The 19,413-nt window shown below is 42.6% G+C and overlaps 1 protein-coding gene across 1 annotated transcript in view; it reads right to left on the reverse strand.

The window, feature by feature from the left end:
• Nucleotides 1-19,413, reverse strand: part of dock2 (dedicator of cytokinesis 2) — a 104,617-nt gene that overhangs the window by 63,237 nt on the left and 21,967 nt on the right. Inside the window, exons 22-24 of the mRNA XM_085425344.1 lie at nucleotides 17,906-18,014; nucleotides 17,402-17,472; nucleotides 15,551-15,657 (exon numbers count right to left, since the gene is read on the reverse strand). Of these exons, the coding sequence (XP_085281470.1) occupies nucleotides 15,551-15,657; nucleotides 17,402-17,472; nucleotides 17,906-18,014 (287 nt within the window). The remainder of the gene's footprint in view (nucleotides 1-15,550; nucleotides 15,658-17,401; nucleotides 17,473-17,905; nucleotides 18,015-19,413) is intronic.

Consider the following 19,413-nt stretch of genomic DNA (forward strand, 5'->3'; position numbering starts at 1 on the left):
GCAGAAATGTCTGGAAAGGTTCCTCTAAGGAAGGCATCCTTCAGGAATTCACCTCTAATACTTTTTGAAGCCAGTAAAAGTTAGGCAAACCACCTTGTAGTCAGAGTTAAATAAATGTTTAACCATTAATTGCCGGTATTTAAGAAAACTGCCACCCTACTGGAATCTAACATTAACTGATCCTATCTATTTTTCTGCTTAAATACTTTGACCTCACCCTTTCTTGTCTTTTCTGCATCCATCCTTTTGCCCCCCCCCCCCCCCCCCCCACCACCTCCACTCCATCCCTCTCTTTGTAGCTGCAGGTAGACAGAGCCCATTAAAAGCTCATTTGGGCTGATGCTCGTTAGTTCCATTAATAACTGAGCTAAGCCTTATAGGCCTGCTGAGTGGATCCTCATCCCAACACTCACTTTATCACACAAACATGAAGAGAGGAAGGGGAATCAAAAAGGGAAAATGCATGCGTCACCGAATGCCCTCAATGACTCAAAGATGGAGGGAGGAGACTCCAGCCAAGAGTATTGTTGCTGTGCATCACTATATTCGAATGTGCCAAGACATTTAATATTTAAATCAGTGAATATGTAAAAATATCTGAACAAATAGATTTAATTTTTGAATCTGAAAGGAGATCTGCAGCTGTGTAAAGCATTTAATGAATAAATGAATAACATTTGCACAAATAATTTCCAGTTTGTGAGTGCATTAAGACAATCTGCATATAGGTTTGGAGATGCAGAGCAGAGTTTTGCAGTTACAAATCAGTCTGTTTGTGGCTAAAAGAAAAAGAAAAGAAAAAGCTTGTGTCACAAAAAATGAAACAGGATGGCCTAACGGCTTGTGTTGGCTTTTAGAAAGGTGGAGGATGGTGGTTTAGATTCTGTGAGCATTGCATTTTAGCAACCCTGCTAAATCTGTTTAATCCATCAAAGCAGAAACTCATCATCTTTGTCCTTTCAGACAGCGAAAACAATGAGTTGTGTTTTATAGCAGAAAGGTTGTGTGATCTGGCTTGGGAATTAATCCATCTGCCTTCTGGCTTGGATCTAACATTAAACCAGTGGACCTGTGCACTTTACTCCCTGGTGAAATAACCCCAAAGCCACCTGCTGCTTTATTGATCTAACAAATGAACCCAGTTGATATTTTGGGTGAAACATGTTCTCAGGAGAGAACGTGAAATGGCGAGAAGATGAGGTGGGAGGCGTTCATAGAGTAACCTGTGTTGCATTACTTTGACATGTCCCATTATGGAAACACAACCAACACAGCAAGTTTTGAGGCGTAAGCCAACCCTGACCCAGTGCTGTGAAGGACAAAGGAAGTGACTAACTCGACTTAGAGCACACTGAGTAGTTTTGTATAGTATGCTGGCTTTTTATTTGTACATTATATATTTTTGTTAATTTTTCTAATACATCTGTAATTTATTCTGTTCTAAATAATTAATTAACCTGGCCCTTGTGCTGCAGTAATTTACCCAGAATTTGAGCAGTGTGTAACTAATAAAGTCTATCTCTGTTTAAATAACGTACTTGTAGCTAAAAAAAGATGGTGCAGTGATTGATACTGTCACACAGGAGAAAGGTTCTGGGTTCAAATCTTGGAGTTTGCATGCTCTCCCTGCGGTTGCCTGGGGTTTGTCTGGGTTGTCTGGTTTCCTCTCAAAGTCCAAAGACATGCAATGCATGCTCGGTTAACTGTTGAATCCAAGTTAACAGTCTTGGATGTAATGTGATGTGATGTAGAGAAAGTGGTAAGTGTTGTTTTTAGTGTAGAGTGCTTGGATTGCATCTATTATTATAGGATATACTGTACAATATAAAGTGCCTAGGGGCGACTGTTGTTGTGTTTTGGCGCTATATAAATAAAAATGAATTGTATTGAATTGAACTGAATTGAATTGAACTGAGTGGCCAATAATAACATAAAAGCACTGCACAGTCCATTTTCAGTGTAGTTTAAAGCAAATACAAAAGCTGGAAAAAAGGAGAAGAAAAAAAGGAGTAAAAGTCAGGCTGAAAAGCTTCAAAAATGTGAAAAAGTTAGACTGAAAATCACTATTCTTAAGTTCAGTTCAGTCTATAACTACTACTACTACTAAGCACTTGTGAACGTCTTAAGTTCTGTATATAACACTTTATATTCAGCCAAGTATTTTAAAATTTACCCCCAGCTGAAAAGAAATATAGCCTTTTGAAATAAGATGGTTCTTTTTGATACACCCTGAACAAAATCTGCAAAACCTATGCTGAGCTCGTGTATGTAGAGCCATTTCAGTCAGCAGCTATGTCCCATCTTAAAATTCATAAAACTGATAAATAAGAGTACCATAATAGCTTGCTCTTCTGTGACATCCTTTGATAGATCTGTGAGTGACAATTGTCTGTTTTTATTTTACTTTCTTTTCAAATCACGTATAGAACTTTTTAATGCAAGCATATAAATGAAGTACACGCTGCCTTAGTTATGGTCCTTCAGACTGTGTGCCTGATAGTCTTCAATCACCGATGCAGAGCAGTGCCTTTAACTTTGCAGGTATTTCTTTTTTACCTTGCTTGGCCTGGAATAACATCAGGAATGTTAATATCTGCTGCCTCTGTCTGAACAGCAGCTCTCTCAGAGACTTCTTTGAACTACATTTTGGTCCTCGGGGCCTCCAGTCTTGTAAGAACATCAGTGACCATGGGGTGCAGCTCCAGGTCTAGGCCATTCTTTAACAGGGCATTTAAAATAATGGCTATTTACTGTTAAAAAAACACTTTGTCTAGGTTTCTGACCTAACACTCTGACCCTGAAGGAAAACGTTTGTCTTCATACCTACAAAACCTTCCTTTTATGCTAATGAGGCTCAGATTGGTGGTACAATCAAGGTTCAGGTTCAAGGTTCTTTATTTGTCACATGCATAGTTATACAAGTATAACACACAGTGAAATGTAGCCTGACACGCTCCTCGACATGTGCAAAAATGGGGGGGGGGGTAGAGGAAGAACATTATATATATATATATATATATATATATATATATATATATATATATATAATAGTATATACATTGGGTGAATGTGCAGTAGTAGCAGCAAGCAGGTGAATTCTGTACTTTAATATGAATAGACATCTGACTATTTTACAGAATAGACATCCATCCATCCATCCATCTTCATCCGCTTTGTCCGGGGCCGGGTCGCGGGGGCAGCAGCCTAAGCAAAGAGGCCCAGACCTCCCTCTCCCCAGCCACCTCCTCCAGCTTATCCGGGGGAATACCAAGGCGTTCCCAGGCCAGCCGAGAGATATAATCTCTCCAGCGTGTCCTGGGTCTGCCCCGGGGCCTCCTCCCGGTGGGACATGCCTGGAACACCTCACCCAGGAGGCGCCCAGGGGGCATCCTTGTCAGATGCCCGAACCACCTCAGCTGGCTCCTTTCGATGTGGAGCAGCAGCTGCTCTACTCTGAGCCCCTCCCGGATGGCCGAACTTCTCACCCTATCTCTAAGGGAGAGGCCAGCCACCCTTCGGAGGAAGCTCATTTCTGCCGCTTGTATCCGCGATCTCGTTCTTTCGGTCACTACCCACAGCTCGTGGCCATAGGTGAGGGTAGGGACGTAGATCGACCGGTAAATTGAGAGCTTCGCTTTTACACTCAGCTCCCTCTTCACCACGACGGACCGGTGCAGCGTCCGCATTATTGCAGCTGCAGCCCCAATCCGTCTGTCGATCTCCGGCTCCCTTCTCCCATCACTCGCGAACAAGACCCCGAGATACTTGAACTCCTCCACTTGGGGCAGGAACTCATCCCCGACCCGGAGTGGGCACTCCACCCTTTTCCGGCTGAGAACCATGGCCTCAGATTTGGAGGTGCTGATCCTCATTCCCGCTGCTTCACACTCGGCTGCGAACCGTTCCAGTGCGAGCTGGAGGCCCTCACTCGATGAAGCCAACAGAACCACATCATCTGCAAAGATCAGAGATGAGATTCTGAGGCCACCAAAGCGAAAGCCCTCCGCCACTTGGCTGCGCCTAGAAATCCTGTCCATAAAAATTATGAACAGAACCGGAGACAAAGGGCAGCCCTGGCGGAGCCCATCACCCACCAGGAACGAGTCCGACTTATTGCCGGCAATGCGAACCAAGCTCTTGCGGTTGTATAGGGATCGAATGGCCCGTAGCAATGGGCCAGACACCCCATACTCCCGCAACACCTCCCACAGGACACCCCGAGGGACACGGTCGAATGCCTTCTCCAAGTCCACAAAACACATGTAGACTGGTTGGGCAAACTCCCATGAACCCTCAAGTATCCTGGAGAGGATAAAGAGCTGGTCCAGTGTTCCGCGACCAGGACGAAAACCGCATTGTTCCTCCTGTATCCGAGGTTCGACTAACGGACAAACTCTCCTTTCCAGCACCCTGGCATAGACTTTCCCAGGGAGGCTGAGGAGTGTGATCCCCCTGTAGTTGGAACACACCCTCCGGTCCCCTTTCTTAAAGATGGGGACCACCACCCCGGTCTGCCAATCCACAGGTACTGCCCCTGATCTCCACGCAACATTGCAGAGGCGTGTCAACCAGGACAGCCCTACAATGTCCAGAGCCTTCAGGAACTCGGGGCGGACCTCATCAACACCAGGGGCTCTGCCACCAAGGAGTTGTTTAACTGCCTCAGTGACCTCGCCCCCGGAAATTGGCGGGTCATTCCCCTCATCCCCAGACTCTGCTTCCTCCTCGGAAGACGTGTCAGTGGGATTAAGGAGGTCCTCGAAGTATTCCTTCCACCGCCTGACAATTTTCTCAGTCGACGTCAGCAGCGCTCCGCCAGCACTATACACAGTGCAGGTAGAGCACCGCTTTCCCCTCCTGAGACGTCTGACGGTTTGCCAGAATCTCTTCGAGGCAGTCCGAAAGTCTTTTTCCATGGCCTCTCCGAACTCCTCCCACACCCGAGTTTTTGCTTCAGCCACTGCCCGAGCCGCATTCCGCTTGGCCTGTCGATACCTGTCGGCTGCCTCCGGAGTCCCACAGGCTAACCAAGCCCGATAGGACTCCTTCTTCAGCCTGGTGGCTCCCTTCACCTCTGGTGTCCACCATTTGGTTCGGGGATTACCACCACGGCAGGCACCAACCACCTTGCGGCCGCAGCTCAATGCAGCAGCTTCAGCAATGGAGACGCTGAACATGGTCCATTCGGACTCAATGTCCCCAGTCTCCCTCGGAATGCTGTTGAAGTTCTGCCGCAGGTGTGCGTTGAAGATCTCGCGGACTGGGGCCTCTGCTAGACGTTCCCAGCACACCCTCACTACGCGTTTAGGTGCACCAGGTCTGTCCAGCGTCTTCCCCCGCCACCTGATCCAACTCACCACCAGGTGGTGATCAGTTGACAGCTCAGCCCCTCTCTTTACCCGAGTGTCCAGAACATATGGTCGCAGATCTGCTGATACGATTACAAAATCGATCATCGACCTACGGCCTAGAGCGTCCTGGTGCCACGTGCACTTATGGACACTCTTATGTTCGAACAGGGTGTTCGTTATGGCCAAACTGTGATTAGCACAGAAGTCCAATAACAGAGCACCGCTCGGGTTCAGATCAGGGAGGCCGTTCCTCCCAATCACGCCCCTCCAGGTCTCGCTGTCGTTACCCACGTGAGCATTGAAGTCTCCCAGCAGGACAACAGAGTCTCCAGGTGGAGCACCCTCCAGCACCCCCCCCAGGGACTCTAAGAAGGCTGGGTACTCTGAACTGCCACTCGGCGCATAAGCGCAGATGACAGTCAGGACCCGTTCCCCGACCCTAAGGCGCAGGGAACAAACCCTCTCGTCCACCGGGAAAAACCCCAACGTACCGGCAGCAAGCCGAGGGGATATTAGGATACCCACCCCAGCCCGCCGCCTCTCACCAGGGGCAACTCCAGACTGAGACAGAGTCCAGCCCCTCTCCAGGAGACTGGTTCCAGAGCCCAAGCCATGTGTAGAGGTGAGCCCGACTATATCTAGCCGGTACCTCTCAACCTCACGCACTAACTCAGGCTCCTTCCCCACCAGAGAGGTGACATTCCATGTCCCTATTGCCAGTCTTGGCAGCCGGGGGTCAGTCCTCCAGGGCCTCCGCTCCTGGCCGCCACCCGGCACACAATGCACCCGACCCCTATGGCGCCTCCTGCGGGTGGTGGGCCTGCGGGAGGATGGGCCCATGTCTCCTCTTCGGGCTGTGCCCGGCCGGGCCCCATGGACTAAGGCCCGGCCACCAGACGCTCGCCCTCGGGCACCCTCCCCGGGCCTGGCTCCAGGGCGGGGCCCCGGTAACCCTATCCCGGGCAGGGTAAACTGTTCCCTCGGTGTCCTTTTCATAAGGGTCTTATGAATCGCTCTTTGTCTGGTCCCTCACCCAGGGCCAATTTGCCATGGGAGACCCTACCAGGGGGCAAAAGCCTAGACAATATAAACATATTTAAAATTAAAGGAATTTGGAATGTACATTGTGCCTTGGTTTAGAGTGTCTGGAAGAGTCCTGTCTCAGTCAATCAAATATCATGGAACATTCCTGTCTTTCTTCTAAGTTTTATTTAAGCTACCTGATATTTTTAGTGGATAAAGTTTCTTGGCAAAAAAACCCCCCAAAGGCCTCAAGAGTCTATGACTACGACTATCTTCTATTATCATTGGTCTTAGAGTACTTTTCTACCATAATACAGTTTCTAATGCAAAGTGTCTTAATTCAGTTTATTCCACTTCCACTTCTGTAGCTCTGTCACTACTGTTTGTAATCAATTAATTATAAACCAATCATCCAGTCTGTCTCGTTGCCAGCTCTGTATTTCATTTAATCAATAGAAATACAGTACTGTGCAATTCTGAGCCTTTAGGGACTGTAAGTACATCTTTACATCTTTGTAGCTATCACAATGCGTTTAACTGCTCCCAAATCCATTTTGCTGCATGACAACAACTCTAAACATATTGCCGAAGCTGATGGGAACTGTCCTCAAACACAAGAAGGACAATGAGTTCCGTAATAGATGCTATGCCTCATCTCAGCAACATGTAGTCAGTCTTGGATTACGCAATACAAAAGCATATAAGACAACCCAAACCCACAGACCAACAGCGGTGGGTTTTCTTGAAACAAACTACTTGCTACCTAAAAAACTGTGTCCATCTGGTGGAAGTAAATAAAAAAATGTTAGGAATGAGGAAGAAAAGGCAAAAGAGAAAGAGAGAGAAAAAACCGTTGATTTCGTACTGAATCAGCGAGACTACAATGACTAAAACTAACATTGGTAAATGCAACAATGCTTGCACTTTAAAAACACACCTGTTATTTTACATTCAAGTGTCCTGTATGATTTAGTCGCATGTTGTAGCCTACACTCCAACAACGTAATAAATCAATTCAGCCATGCTGTGAAAGAGAACTTTGCCAACAGGCACTGACAAACAAATGGAAATCAGGGTCTTGCGGCAAACACGGAGATGAATTTTAACTTTTTTCTAGCTTATTCATTCCTGTTTCCTGTATGATTTAGTTGCATGTTGCAAGTTGTAGCCTACAGTGCAACAATGCAATAAATCAGTTCTACCATGCTGTGGACGAGAGTCTCGCCAGCAGACACTGAAAAACAAATGGAAATCAAGGTCTTGCAGCAAACATTGACATGAATTTTAACCTTTTTCTAGCCATCACACAAACCCATACACACAGGTGCTGCAGCACGACACGCAACATATTCCAAGCACACACCAGCACAGCTTCAAGTACTCATCTATATTCAATTCAAAATTTCTATTTATTCTAGCTGTAATCTCAGACTTTGATTATTTAATACCAATGGATGCCTGTGTGCCCAAGTGTGAATTGTCCTTTATATGTATGGTTTGGTCCTTCACCACTATTTGATGTGTACGCGCTTGAATGTCTTTGTGCCTGTGTAAAAGGGTGGTTATGTGTTCGCATTACCAAGTTCGTGAGAGCATACAAGCACCCATGCTGGCATGCCACCACACGGAAAGCAGCTTTGATGGCTCAGCAGCCAGCTCATCCTTTCTCTTTTCCATTTTTCTCATTTGACAGTCAAACACAATAAACTATCGCACATGATAATGAGATGCCGTATAAGTTTCCAAGAGGCATGTAAATCCGAGTTTCCCTTCTCCTACTCTCGATCCTCTTTTTCTTTCCTCCTCTGGTTGTTGTACTGTGCTTGCAGGAAGATAGAGCGATAGAAACGACGATAATGAGGTTTGGGGGCCCAACGACAAGTAAATCTTGCGAGCTGATAGGGGGCTGGGACGCGGCCAACTGTCTTCTCGCTTGGTGATGACTAAATGTCTCTCTCGTGTCACTATGGGTGTTTCCTCTCATCCACTCTCCCTCCATCCTTCATTTGTATTCCACCCCCCTTCATCACTTTTCTTCTACTCCGTCTTTAAACCCCATTTCGAATTTACAGCTGTACATTTCCGTTGAGAGTATTTATGCTGTGCCTGTCTGTCCACACTTCCCTGTTTTTAATTACTGCCTCAATACACTGCGTTAGTAAAATATATTTGACGTGCATGATTTAAAAAAGCTTTAAAAAAAATCTATCTCAAAATGGTTTAGTAGGACAGAATAAAAAAAAAAGAGGTGCTTAAGATTGCCTTGACTGTGTGAATGAGTGCTCTCCCAAAATTACAGGCCAATACGTTACAGATGATAAAGCACACTAGTGAGTGATGGTGATACACAGTGGTGAAGATGCCTGCAACTACAATTTTTTACTGTGATTTCTGCTATGAGGTTGATATAAATCACCCCAGAAAAAGTGCACAATCTCTCAGTAAAAGGGGTTTTCTTGAATATAATGACTATTCTTCAGGGTTTTCTCCAATTATACAGAACATATACACATAAAGATATCCCACTATAGCAAAAAAGCCTTATTACACCAAGTATATGTTGGTATTTGCTGATTTGTCCAAAACGAAATGGGCATTTTTGTCATGTTTACCTGAAAAACAAAAACTTGCACCAAGTACAAGGATGCCATATACCAGATATTATCATGAGTTAATGCTTTGCGTGCTGTTTTGGGTTGCTGCTTTTATTTATTTATCCCTATATTTCACACAGTCTGTTATTTTTCTCGTTCTTTCCACCTGTCTTAGTCACCCTCTATGAGTCACAGACTAATTGCCACCACTCAACTCTGCCTTCCTCCCCTGTTCCATGTTCGATGTGACTATAAAATTGACTGACCAATTACTCTCTTGGTAGCATTAGTTGCTACACCATTTTGATCAATTTAACCAAAACAGATCAATGTAGATGAAAGCCTTGTGGTCAACCACCTCACTGCTTTGACTGATGGGCAGATTTATTCCCAGTGCCCTCTAATCAGAGAGTAATACATCACAAAGCTGCTGGCTCGAGCTAAGCCTATATCTGATCTTGGTTTTTAAATCCTGCTTTGTATTTGTTCAGATTATATTATAGTTTATCCAATTTACTCAAACGTTGCAATTCTTTGTCATGGTATCTTCAATGGCATCCACTTCTGCAGTTATCACTGATGCTATACAATAGCCCACAACTTCAATAGGGATCATTCAGTCTTAAATACTCCCAGAAACCTTCGAAATTTGGAAGGTTAGCAGTAAAGTGGAAACCCAATGATTTACAATACAATACTGCTCTGTCAGGTTCTCATCTGTAGTTAACAGTAACGCATGCTCACACAATGAATTATTAGTGTTCACAGAGTGTGTCCCTCTCCTGCCCTTGTATGCATTCAGTTTCCACTGAGATTATCCCACAGAAATAAGCATCAGAATATAAATGAGGCAGAGGGAGACCTTGAGACAGAGGCATTTCCCAAAATGATTGAACTCCTTTCATTTTGCTCCATTAAATGTCATCCATCCCTTTTTTCCATGTCTCTCATTCACAAATTACCAACCGACAGCAGCTACCTCTTTCTCTGTCATTAACCTTTTGAACCATCGACCCAAGGCTCTACAATGACCACAGCTATTCTGGGTCAGCGTGTATAACAAAAATGGCTTGGCAGATGGCTCCTGCTCTCAAAAAGCCCAACACACATATTTATCCACACGCAGGCCACTCCTTCAGTTTACAAATCCAGTTTACATTGCTAATTCTCTACAGGCTTGACTGTCAGTCTTCGCTGGTTGGTTGCGGGCATTATCGCATTGCATTTAAAGTAAGCCGTGACACGAGACTTAATGTGATGTAGCAAAAGCTAATTTAACGTAACGCAGCATAAAATAATGCATTAGAGCATGATACAGGAGAAGAGAAGAGAAGAGAAGAGAAATGCTGCAAACAAACACTTCATCTCATAAGAAGCAGAACTGAGAACAGTGCTTAGAGACAGCCTGACGGGACAGCAATATGACTATTATGTTTTTTTAATGTTAGCATGTCTTAATATATCTATGTAACTACAGATAAAGCATATGGAATCATTGGGGATTACTGGACCACCAAGCAAACGGTTTAAAAAAATCAGTGTACTCACACACCTTAAGCTGCTGTAAGCCTGTGAAATTTAAACATTTAAGCTCAAACAGCTGTTTTGATAATGAAAGAAACGCAGCTTTTTCTGGTGCATTCAAACACCGGCTCACTTGCAGGTTAATCCTGTTACGTATATCTTATATAATCTTTTCACTACTGCTTTTAAATAAGACAGAGTTGTAGCCAGATCCTTCTTGGTCCCTTGACAACTTTGTCACTCAAACCTCTCTTAGAAACCAGAAGTATGAAACCACATTCAGCTATAACTGAGGCCTAATGTGACCTGTCCTTAATGCTGATTGACAGAGAGTGTAGGAACAACTGAGATCACTCAGCACTGATTAAACCCTGACGATAATAACTGTACAGTACATCAGTCTTCCATATTCATCAAGCTCTGACATGCATCCGTTAAGTAATCACAGCAGGAGAAATATAGACACGGGTGTGAACATTGCCAACAATACTGTATAATGCATGGCAGTATAATACAAGCAATTTATATAATGAGATTCATGCCATTTGTAGAGATTGATACATTAAAATTAAAGAATGTATCATTTTAGGCACCATAGCACAGACAGCTTTCTGAGTTTTTGCACTATGGATTATTTTTACACCCAGCTGTAACTGTTCTTCGCAGATGGCCATTACACTCAAATATATGGGCTTAATTTAATCTGTTTAATATATACTACAATATGAATGACATAACTTGTTTCAAGCTGTGCAGACAGAAGATGGAGAAAGCTGGAGAAATGAAGGTTTGGCTGAGAAAAAACGTGAAGGTTAGTGGACGGAATAAAGGACTTTGACCAGCTTTGGGAAATGAGTGGGCAAACAAAATGACAGGCTCATCCCCCTGTCCCTCTGCTCTTTGCTCTCCCTGATCTCTCATTGTTTTTTTTTCCTTTATCAGTGCTGATGCTCTCAATCTGTCACAGCGATTGCCTCATGGCATAATAATTTGACTAAATTGAGCCATAATGCGCCTTGTAAATTTAATTTTGTCTCAAAACCAGATTAACCCATATGACAGGATGCACATGTCTATCTATGCGCGTCTGCCAGCACGGGTATGTGCGCATTGTGCATGTTTGTGTGTGGATACACTATGTGCTTGCCAAGACCCTTAATCCCAGGAGCGTATGCTGAATAAATCAGGAGTATTTCTGAGTGGGAGAAAAAAAATCCCTATCCCTTCAAACACTGCCCATAGATTCAAAGAGTTAAGCACACATGGACAGACAACATCAGCAAGTTGAACACAATCGCACAACTAGATCTAGGACTGGAGAAAAATTAATACATGTGACCATCTGACTGGTCTTCATCATAAATAATGCACTCTGCTGGATGCTTTACTTCTGCATTTAGCAGAATAAGTGCAGAATACAAAAACAGTGCATAAAAGTATTTTAAGTATTTCAGTATGGTAGTTAAAAACTACTAGACTTAGAGCAAAAAGTAATGAAATGTTTGATCAATTGTTTCTCTGTTATAACAATGATTCTTCTACTTGTGTAAAGCTTGTGTTTTTTCCATGAAGTGCTCCCACGTTTGTAAGAAGAATCCATTTGTGGGTTGAACAGCAGAGTAGAGTATGTAGGTTGTGCCAATGATAAACTTGCCAAATCTTCCTTGCCAATGCCAAACAGCTTATTCTGTGACCAACACAAGCGCATTGGCTGACTTGCGACAGATGAAGAATGGGATACCATCCCACTGCAGTGTGCACTGGTGACCAGCATGATGGAGAGGTGCCAGGCTGTTGTTACCATCTATGCTTCTTCCAAGTGCTATTGGGGTCCCCCGTTTGTTAAATTAATAAACTGTTACATTTTCAATATTGTTTCTTCAGACTTCAATCATCCGACTGAATAAACAACACCAAACAAGAGTCCTGTTTGGTGGGTCTGCTGCTCAACCCACAAATGCATTTTTCTTACCAGTGTGGGACCATTTAAGGGAAAATAAACAACAGTATAAGACTTATTACCAAGAAACATTTTACAGCAAATAAATAATTGACCAAACACAAATTTCCTTTCTTTTTGTGCTAAATTTAAAGCATACTTGCATTCCAGATTTTATGTTTTATAAAAAAAATAATAATAATAAAAAATAAACCTCATCAGACTGGTGTCAAACATGAACAAGAACTGATCTCCTGTCACATTCATACACTCACACACCCACCATCCTTTCCCATCATCTGACCACTCTTACACTGAAGTGGTGTCAGCAGTGTGACATTTTTCCCTGGAGAGTGAGGTAGGTAGGTTTGCTCAGACAGTTGGGATTATTAAATATGTATTGCAGCACAGTGATAGGACACCACAGGCCATTAGGTATTATAAATATATAATTCAGCTCAGCTACATATTTCAGCGTCCTGGATAAATGGCACACTAGCATACAAGCCTCCTTATTAGCATCCCAATGCTAAAATGCATCTCAATTAGACTGAGTGTCAGGTCTCATTTGGTGAGGCAGGGATCGAGATGGAAAGGGCCAGTGTATAAATGACAGAATAAATGAAAGCGTTGTGCCAAAATATGGAGGAAAAGAAAGCAGCAGAGGAAAAAGGTATCACTGACCAACAGTTTGCAGATTTGCTGATATATTGATTGTGAGCTGGGCTTAAACTTTAATCATTTCTGGACTGTTTAATAGCAACGCGAGTGAAGTTACTGGTCTCACTAACTCTTTTTTTCATTTTTATACTCTCCTAATCCCATTTTTTTCTCCTCTTGACACTACCATTCAATGGTGCGCTTAACTCTTTTTTTTCCAACAAGCCATATCTCCTCCCTATTCCTCTGTCATCCATCTTTACCATTCTTTAGCTATCCTTCTCTGCCTGACCATCCTTTAGCAATAATCATGTCACCCTCTATCCTTTCTTTCTAGTCAGCTTATTAAATGCTCCTTTTTCTGCCCTGCTCCTTGAAAAATCTCTTCCTCAACCTTTCCTTTTAACTAGCCTCTCCACTGCCTCTGCCTAGGTCCATTTCAACGTCGTCCAGCTAAACAGACATTTGCAGTTTAGAAAACATGGCAGTAATTAGAGAACTTTGTATGGCACAATCGACAGTATTTTGTCCCTCAAAAAGTTAGCTCTTTTTCTCTGTATCACACTTTCTGTTTTCCTCCCCATCATGCCCCTACACTGCCTTTGCTTTCACTTTGATCGCTTGTGTGACTCTGAGCATGTTGACAGCAAGCCAGAGGGCCAAACCTGTCACATCATCCCCTGTGGAATCAATCATCTAACCCAGGATCAATACCAAAGAACCATATCCTCAACTGAATACCGACTCAGCTGACAGCAACGGACTATTCAAAAACAACATTCAAAGCAGTCCACACAACCACTTAGCATACACCACTGCACAAACACAGATTCGCAAACACACTCACACTCAGACACAGTCTCAGCTACTCTGAAACCAATGCATACAAATATATTTGCAGGTTGTGTATGAGAATGCTTCAGAGATGCTTCACAGGGAGCAATGTTCGTGATTCAAATACGTCTTTCCCAGCATGTCATCTAGCTTTTCTCAGTGTCACTAAGACTGATATCAGTTTCAAACTCACTCACTCACTGTCTGCCTCCAATTAATCAGTTTTTACTGCAGAGGTCTGATTATGGACCCATTTATTGAGTCTATATTATACAGCAGCACAACATAGGATCACTCTATCCATCATCGAGCAGACCTCTGTAGGGGAATTTACCACTTATCAGCCCACTACAAGCGAATTAGACAGACATAATAGGGCTGAGCAGAGGCAGGGGGTTGAATGAGGCTAGTGCACAGTATGTGATCATCGATGTGTGGTACACTTTAAAGGAACAATACTGATAAAATGATGTGTCCCCGGTAGCCATTTAAAATCTGGTGAAAATCATTTACGAATAGAGAAGGAATTGGGTAAAAAGTGACACATTAATGACAGAGTTCTGGAAGGGCTTCCAGTTTTATCAGCTACAAACGTACAATATCACTTTTCCTTTAGCAGACAGCTGACATCGCCCGTGACATTAATATGTCTAGGACTCATCTTTCTCTCTATTCAGCACCAACACCTAGTGAGCTGTGAACAGTCAACTCATTTCAGTTTGCAATATAGCTTTTGGACATGGGATGTTCATTGGAATGTCAAAACCAAAATCCGCTCACATCGCACACCAGGCTCAAGATATTTTAATCTCTGTGAGACTGACTTGAAGTGACCTTTACCATCAGTGTATAAATACAAAAATCGGTGCCACTTGTGCTGATTGTAATAAGATGGTATCTGACTCGTGTCCATTGCGCTGATTGCAATGTTAGTGTAGGTGAGCATAGCAGGACTAAAATCATATGTTATAATATCAGCATCAAACAGCTACGTCGCTTCTTTGATCTCAACAGAAAATAGGCCACACAGAGAAGACTACCTGACAAGCTAAACACAAAAATAAATCCTAACTAAGGCAGCTGACGATTTTAAGTTAGGCTTATTCTTTCATTTTGAAATCTATTGACAAAGAAATTCATAAGAGAATCGGGCAACTATGAAAAATTCATGAAACTGTCAGTTTGATGCAACTAAAAAAAGGCTTCATCAGAACATGTGTCTTTATTGCAGTAAACCGAATAAATGCTCACAAACCCATTATGTCCTTTACTGTTTGGCTAATGCTTTTATTCTAAGTGCTTTACTGGATTGTCCCACAGGAAATGGAACATTACCCTTTCTGTATTACTGTGATCAAACCTTTAGTGCAAAGAGCACCCTCACTGGCCATAAAGTACAGTAGAAGCAGTCTGGTACAGTTGCTGAGCTAGAATTACTTACTGTAGCATAGACCTTTTAACTTGATCACTACTGTTAAGTAAGAAGCAACGAATGTTTTATAGGATTTTGAAGGATTTCACTCAGAATGTATATGTGTATTTGTGATTCGCTCTTTACACAGCATGAAGTCTGCTGTTTGTTAGTAACTCAGTGCTGAAAACTGTTAATGGAAAAAATGATGCACCTTGTCTCTGGAAGAGCTGGCTGCTGACAATTTCAGTCATAGAGGCCACCTTCTGTTTCTGGAGTTTCTCAGGAGGAATGCAGGAGTAAAAGTCATGCAGCAACTGACTGCGGAGAGAAAATGACACAGAGGAAAATGAATAATCATAAAAGATTATCACATGGGGAACAGCAACTGGACACACAAAATATTCAGAAATTATATTTTTACACATTTTATACATCTCACCAAGCATTACTAATTCACACAATGTAACTGCTTCAAAGATCAAAAGCAAAACCATCCCTGGTTTAGACACATCACCTTTAACATATAAAATATGCAACCACTAGAAGCAGCAGTTGTATCACAGGGAAGAGCAGTGTATGCCGCATGGAAAACAAATGAGCTAAAGTCTGCACACATCTTAATGAAGACATGGGTTTGACTTATCCTCTGCCCCAAATTCAATTTTGGAATAATTAAATGGGCTGGTTGCAAGCCCTGACGCCACTTAGAAAGATTGAACGCTCAGAACATGGCAAACCCTCGGTCTCAATTTTTTGTCTGTATCTCACTTTGTCTCTGTCTCCTTGAATTATGCCACACAGGCTGCTGCAGCACTTTCAATAATGGCATAAAAGAAGAAAATGCAAACCTTCTGCTCCCAAACTAAACATAACACAAAGGTCCGTGTGACTTTTGATGTCCCCCAAGCTGGCACAGGAGCAGGCTCGAGTACAGAGGATCAGTGAAGTCCACTAATCATCTGGGCTGAGTCTAATTAAAATCCAAAATGTCACTACATACTCTGTGGAGATGCTGCAGATACCCTGAGTAACAAAACACATCCTTAGCAGACAATGTCTTCACTAGTACCACTGCACAGATCACACTACAGGTGCGTTTACAAGGTATAGAAATGTAACTATACAGGACACGATACAAAGCTTTGATGTCCACCTCGAGCAGCGTAATTGTAATTCACATGGCCTGTTTGTGGAAACTCTGCTCGAGGCGATCCTGATCAGGAATGCAAAGGGGACTTTACTTTCAAGTTCAGATGGCTGCAATATGTTTGTGGATATGTGTGTAAAGAATTGCACAAGACAGAATATAAAGGGTGAGTGAAGGGGTTTGGGATTGGGAGATAAAAAAAGGAAATGAATGACAAAAGACAGAATATGATAATATATGCCCTGACTTTTAACTCTGCCTCAACACTCATCTTCGTGTGTGAAGCAGGTGTTTAAGGTAGCACCTCTGTGACACTGTGTTGACATCGAGCCACTAGAGGGACTGAACTGGCAGATGCAGACAGTCCACGAGCTCAGACACGGACACACAAAACCCCACAGGTCACAGAAAGGTGAAAAGACAATATATGAGGATGGGAAGGTTTAAAAACTGAATGTGGCAAGACAAGAAAACATACTAACTGGTGAAGTATGCACACTGATTGTATGTTTCAGTTGGGTCAAGGAAAGGTTATGCCAGTCTTTCTAAGTCATTTTGTTCTTCAGGACTCTGAGAATAAAAGAGAAGGGGTTCAAATGGCTTTTGTTTGATGGTTCTGCTAAAATTGTCATTTCACTCAGGGGCACATAGAGGAGAAGCAGAGTGTGTTGGAGTGTTTGTCCTTGTGTCCACGTCAGTTTGATGGGATTTTTATCACCTGATAAAGGAGGTAAGGTTTAACCACGATGGAATATGGGAGGAAATAGAAGAATAAGGGTCACTGAATAAAGCCAAGTGGGAAACGTGAGGTGAAAAAACTCATATATTCTCTCTGTAGGTGTGAACGAACAAGACCAAAGATAAAGTGCTAGTGTGTGCATATCTCTCTGTTTGTGAGTTTAAGGATAAGCTTACCTGAGAAGCTTGGCATCAAATACTTTCTCCACATCTTGCAGGACTGTTGGCAGGTACTTCAGAGCAGCAACCTAACAACACACACATGCACACACACAACACGCAACAAGTAAATAGTGTTAAATTACTGTCTTGAAACCCTGTGCAAGGTGACTTTGCCATCAAACAGGCATTCTCCACATGTGTTTAAAGGGGGTGTTTCATTTTTCACTGGGCTCTTGTCTTTCTACCTAACTTTTTCTGATGTTTTCTGTTTGTATGTCTGTGTACGTGTAGGCACAGAGAATAAGAGGAAAACACTAAGCAGCAGAATACTGATGCAGTCAAAAACAGACTTTGAGAAGTGGGAGCATGAGGCGAAGGTGAGACATAGTGAGACAGGACGTCTAGCAAAACAGAAGGAGCGGAAAAAGGGTTCGGATAAAGATGAAAAGTATATAAAAACAATGTAATGAGGTGCACTAGGTTGTGAAGCGTGGATGCAGGGTGAGTGTATGTGATTACCCTGAGCAACAGTGTGGTGGTGTAGTCTGTTCTCATCAGATTGTTGATTGACTCAAAAAGCCTCCTCAGCGACTCCTCAAACTCTTCCTGCTCCTTCCCCTCGTACAGCCTAGAAGCGCAGAAAAACATGAAAAGAGAAGACGGGAGACCGTGTCAGTAATTACAGAGGAATATGAATAGTGAACAGGTTATAAAAGAAACAATACGGATTAAAACAGCAGAAAATAAACAAGTGTACTAAATAATCAATGAGAGTGAGAATGGTCAAAAAGGGCAAAAAAGACGCAATAAGTCTCATTTATAATTGATACATATGCATACTGATACATATATCAGTTTGTACTATAAATGATTAATTCGATAAACAGAGACTGGTGGATAATTATTTCAAGGTTTTATTCACAATATTTTATGTTATTCTATTTTCTTTCTCTTTGCAAACCAATAGATCCCCTTGCATAAGCAGCTGAGACACGCACTTCTAGAAGTAATATGATCACAAGATGTCAGGCCATGTGTAGCTCATTCATAGGTCATTCATAAGGATGCGTGCCATAGTCAGACACTTCAAAGAGGAATGTTGTCCTCTACTAAATAATGCCTGCTGTACTTGAATGATTTTTCTGTAAATGGACTGGAGTACTTTTCTACTCTGAATGAGCACTCAAAGCCTCATTCACCCAGTCACACACACATACATATCTAAACCTAATCACCTTATCCAACATTCACACACACTCTTCACACACACTCTTCAGTAAATGCATAAGGGAAAGTCAGGGGTCAGTATGATGCCCAGAAGCAAAATGGAAGAACTGGGAATCAGACCTTCAACCTTCTAAACAGTAGACAACCCGCTTTACCTCCTTAGCCAAAGCCAAACTAAAAAATCAGCCCAAATTAATTTAGTGGGTAAAAAAGTCCACATCTCCTCAAATCCTAAATCTACTGTTATTGCAGCTCCACAACAACCTTAGTTCTTAAGTAGCCAATTTTATACCGCTGATAAGTTTTAGTGGCTTTCCTAAAAACAACCAGTGTTTCTCTTCACAGTTTAAACTGATTCCAGGCTTGTAATGAAAGGTTTGTTAAGTTATCTTCATCTTTTCTGTGCTGCCATTCTTTATATGAAATCAAAGTCACTTAGCACAGAGTGACACTGCATCTGAATTTTTTTGATTTTCTGGATATGGGGTATAAACTAAACTGGCTACAGTTCCTCGTATCTTCTTTCTGTAACAGGAGTGCACTTTAAACCCTAAGTCAATCATTTATTTAGCATACGAAGCTGTAAAACCCACGAAAAACTGCCTAGGTAATTACACAGCAAAGCAATATCTTTGATTTAATGTCCTATATTCAATTGTAGTAATGGAGAAAAAACAATGCAGCATTACACTAACAAAATGAAGCCAGTTTTTGCAACTGAACACTGATAAGCACTGACTGTTGTAACTACAGCATCCTGTCACAAGAAAAGGCTGGCTGATTGTGTTGCTTCTAACATC

This window comes from Rhamphochromis longiceps, linkage group LG2 (assembly GCF_057381845.1).
Source record: "Rhamphochromis longiceps isolate RC_006_pf linkage group LG2, R_longiceps_female_GT1.1, whole genome shotgun sequence".
Taxonomy (NCBI): domain Eukaryota; kingdom Metazoa; phylum Chordata; class Actinopteri; order Cichliformes; family Cichlidae; genus Rhamphochromis; species Rhamphochromis longiceps.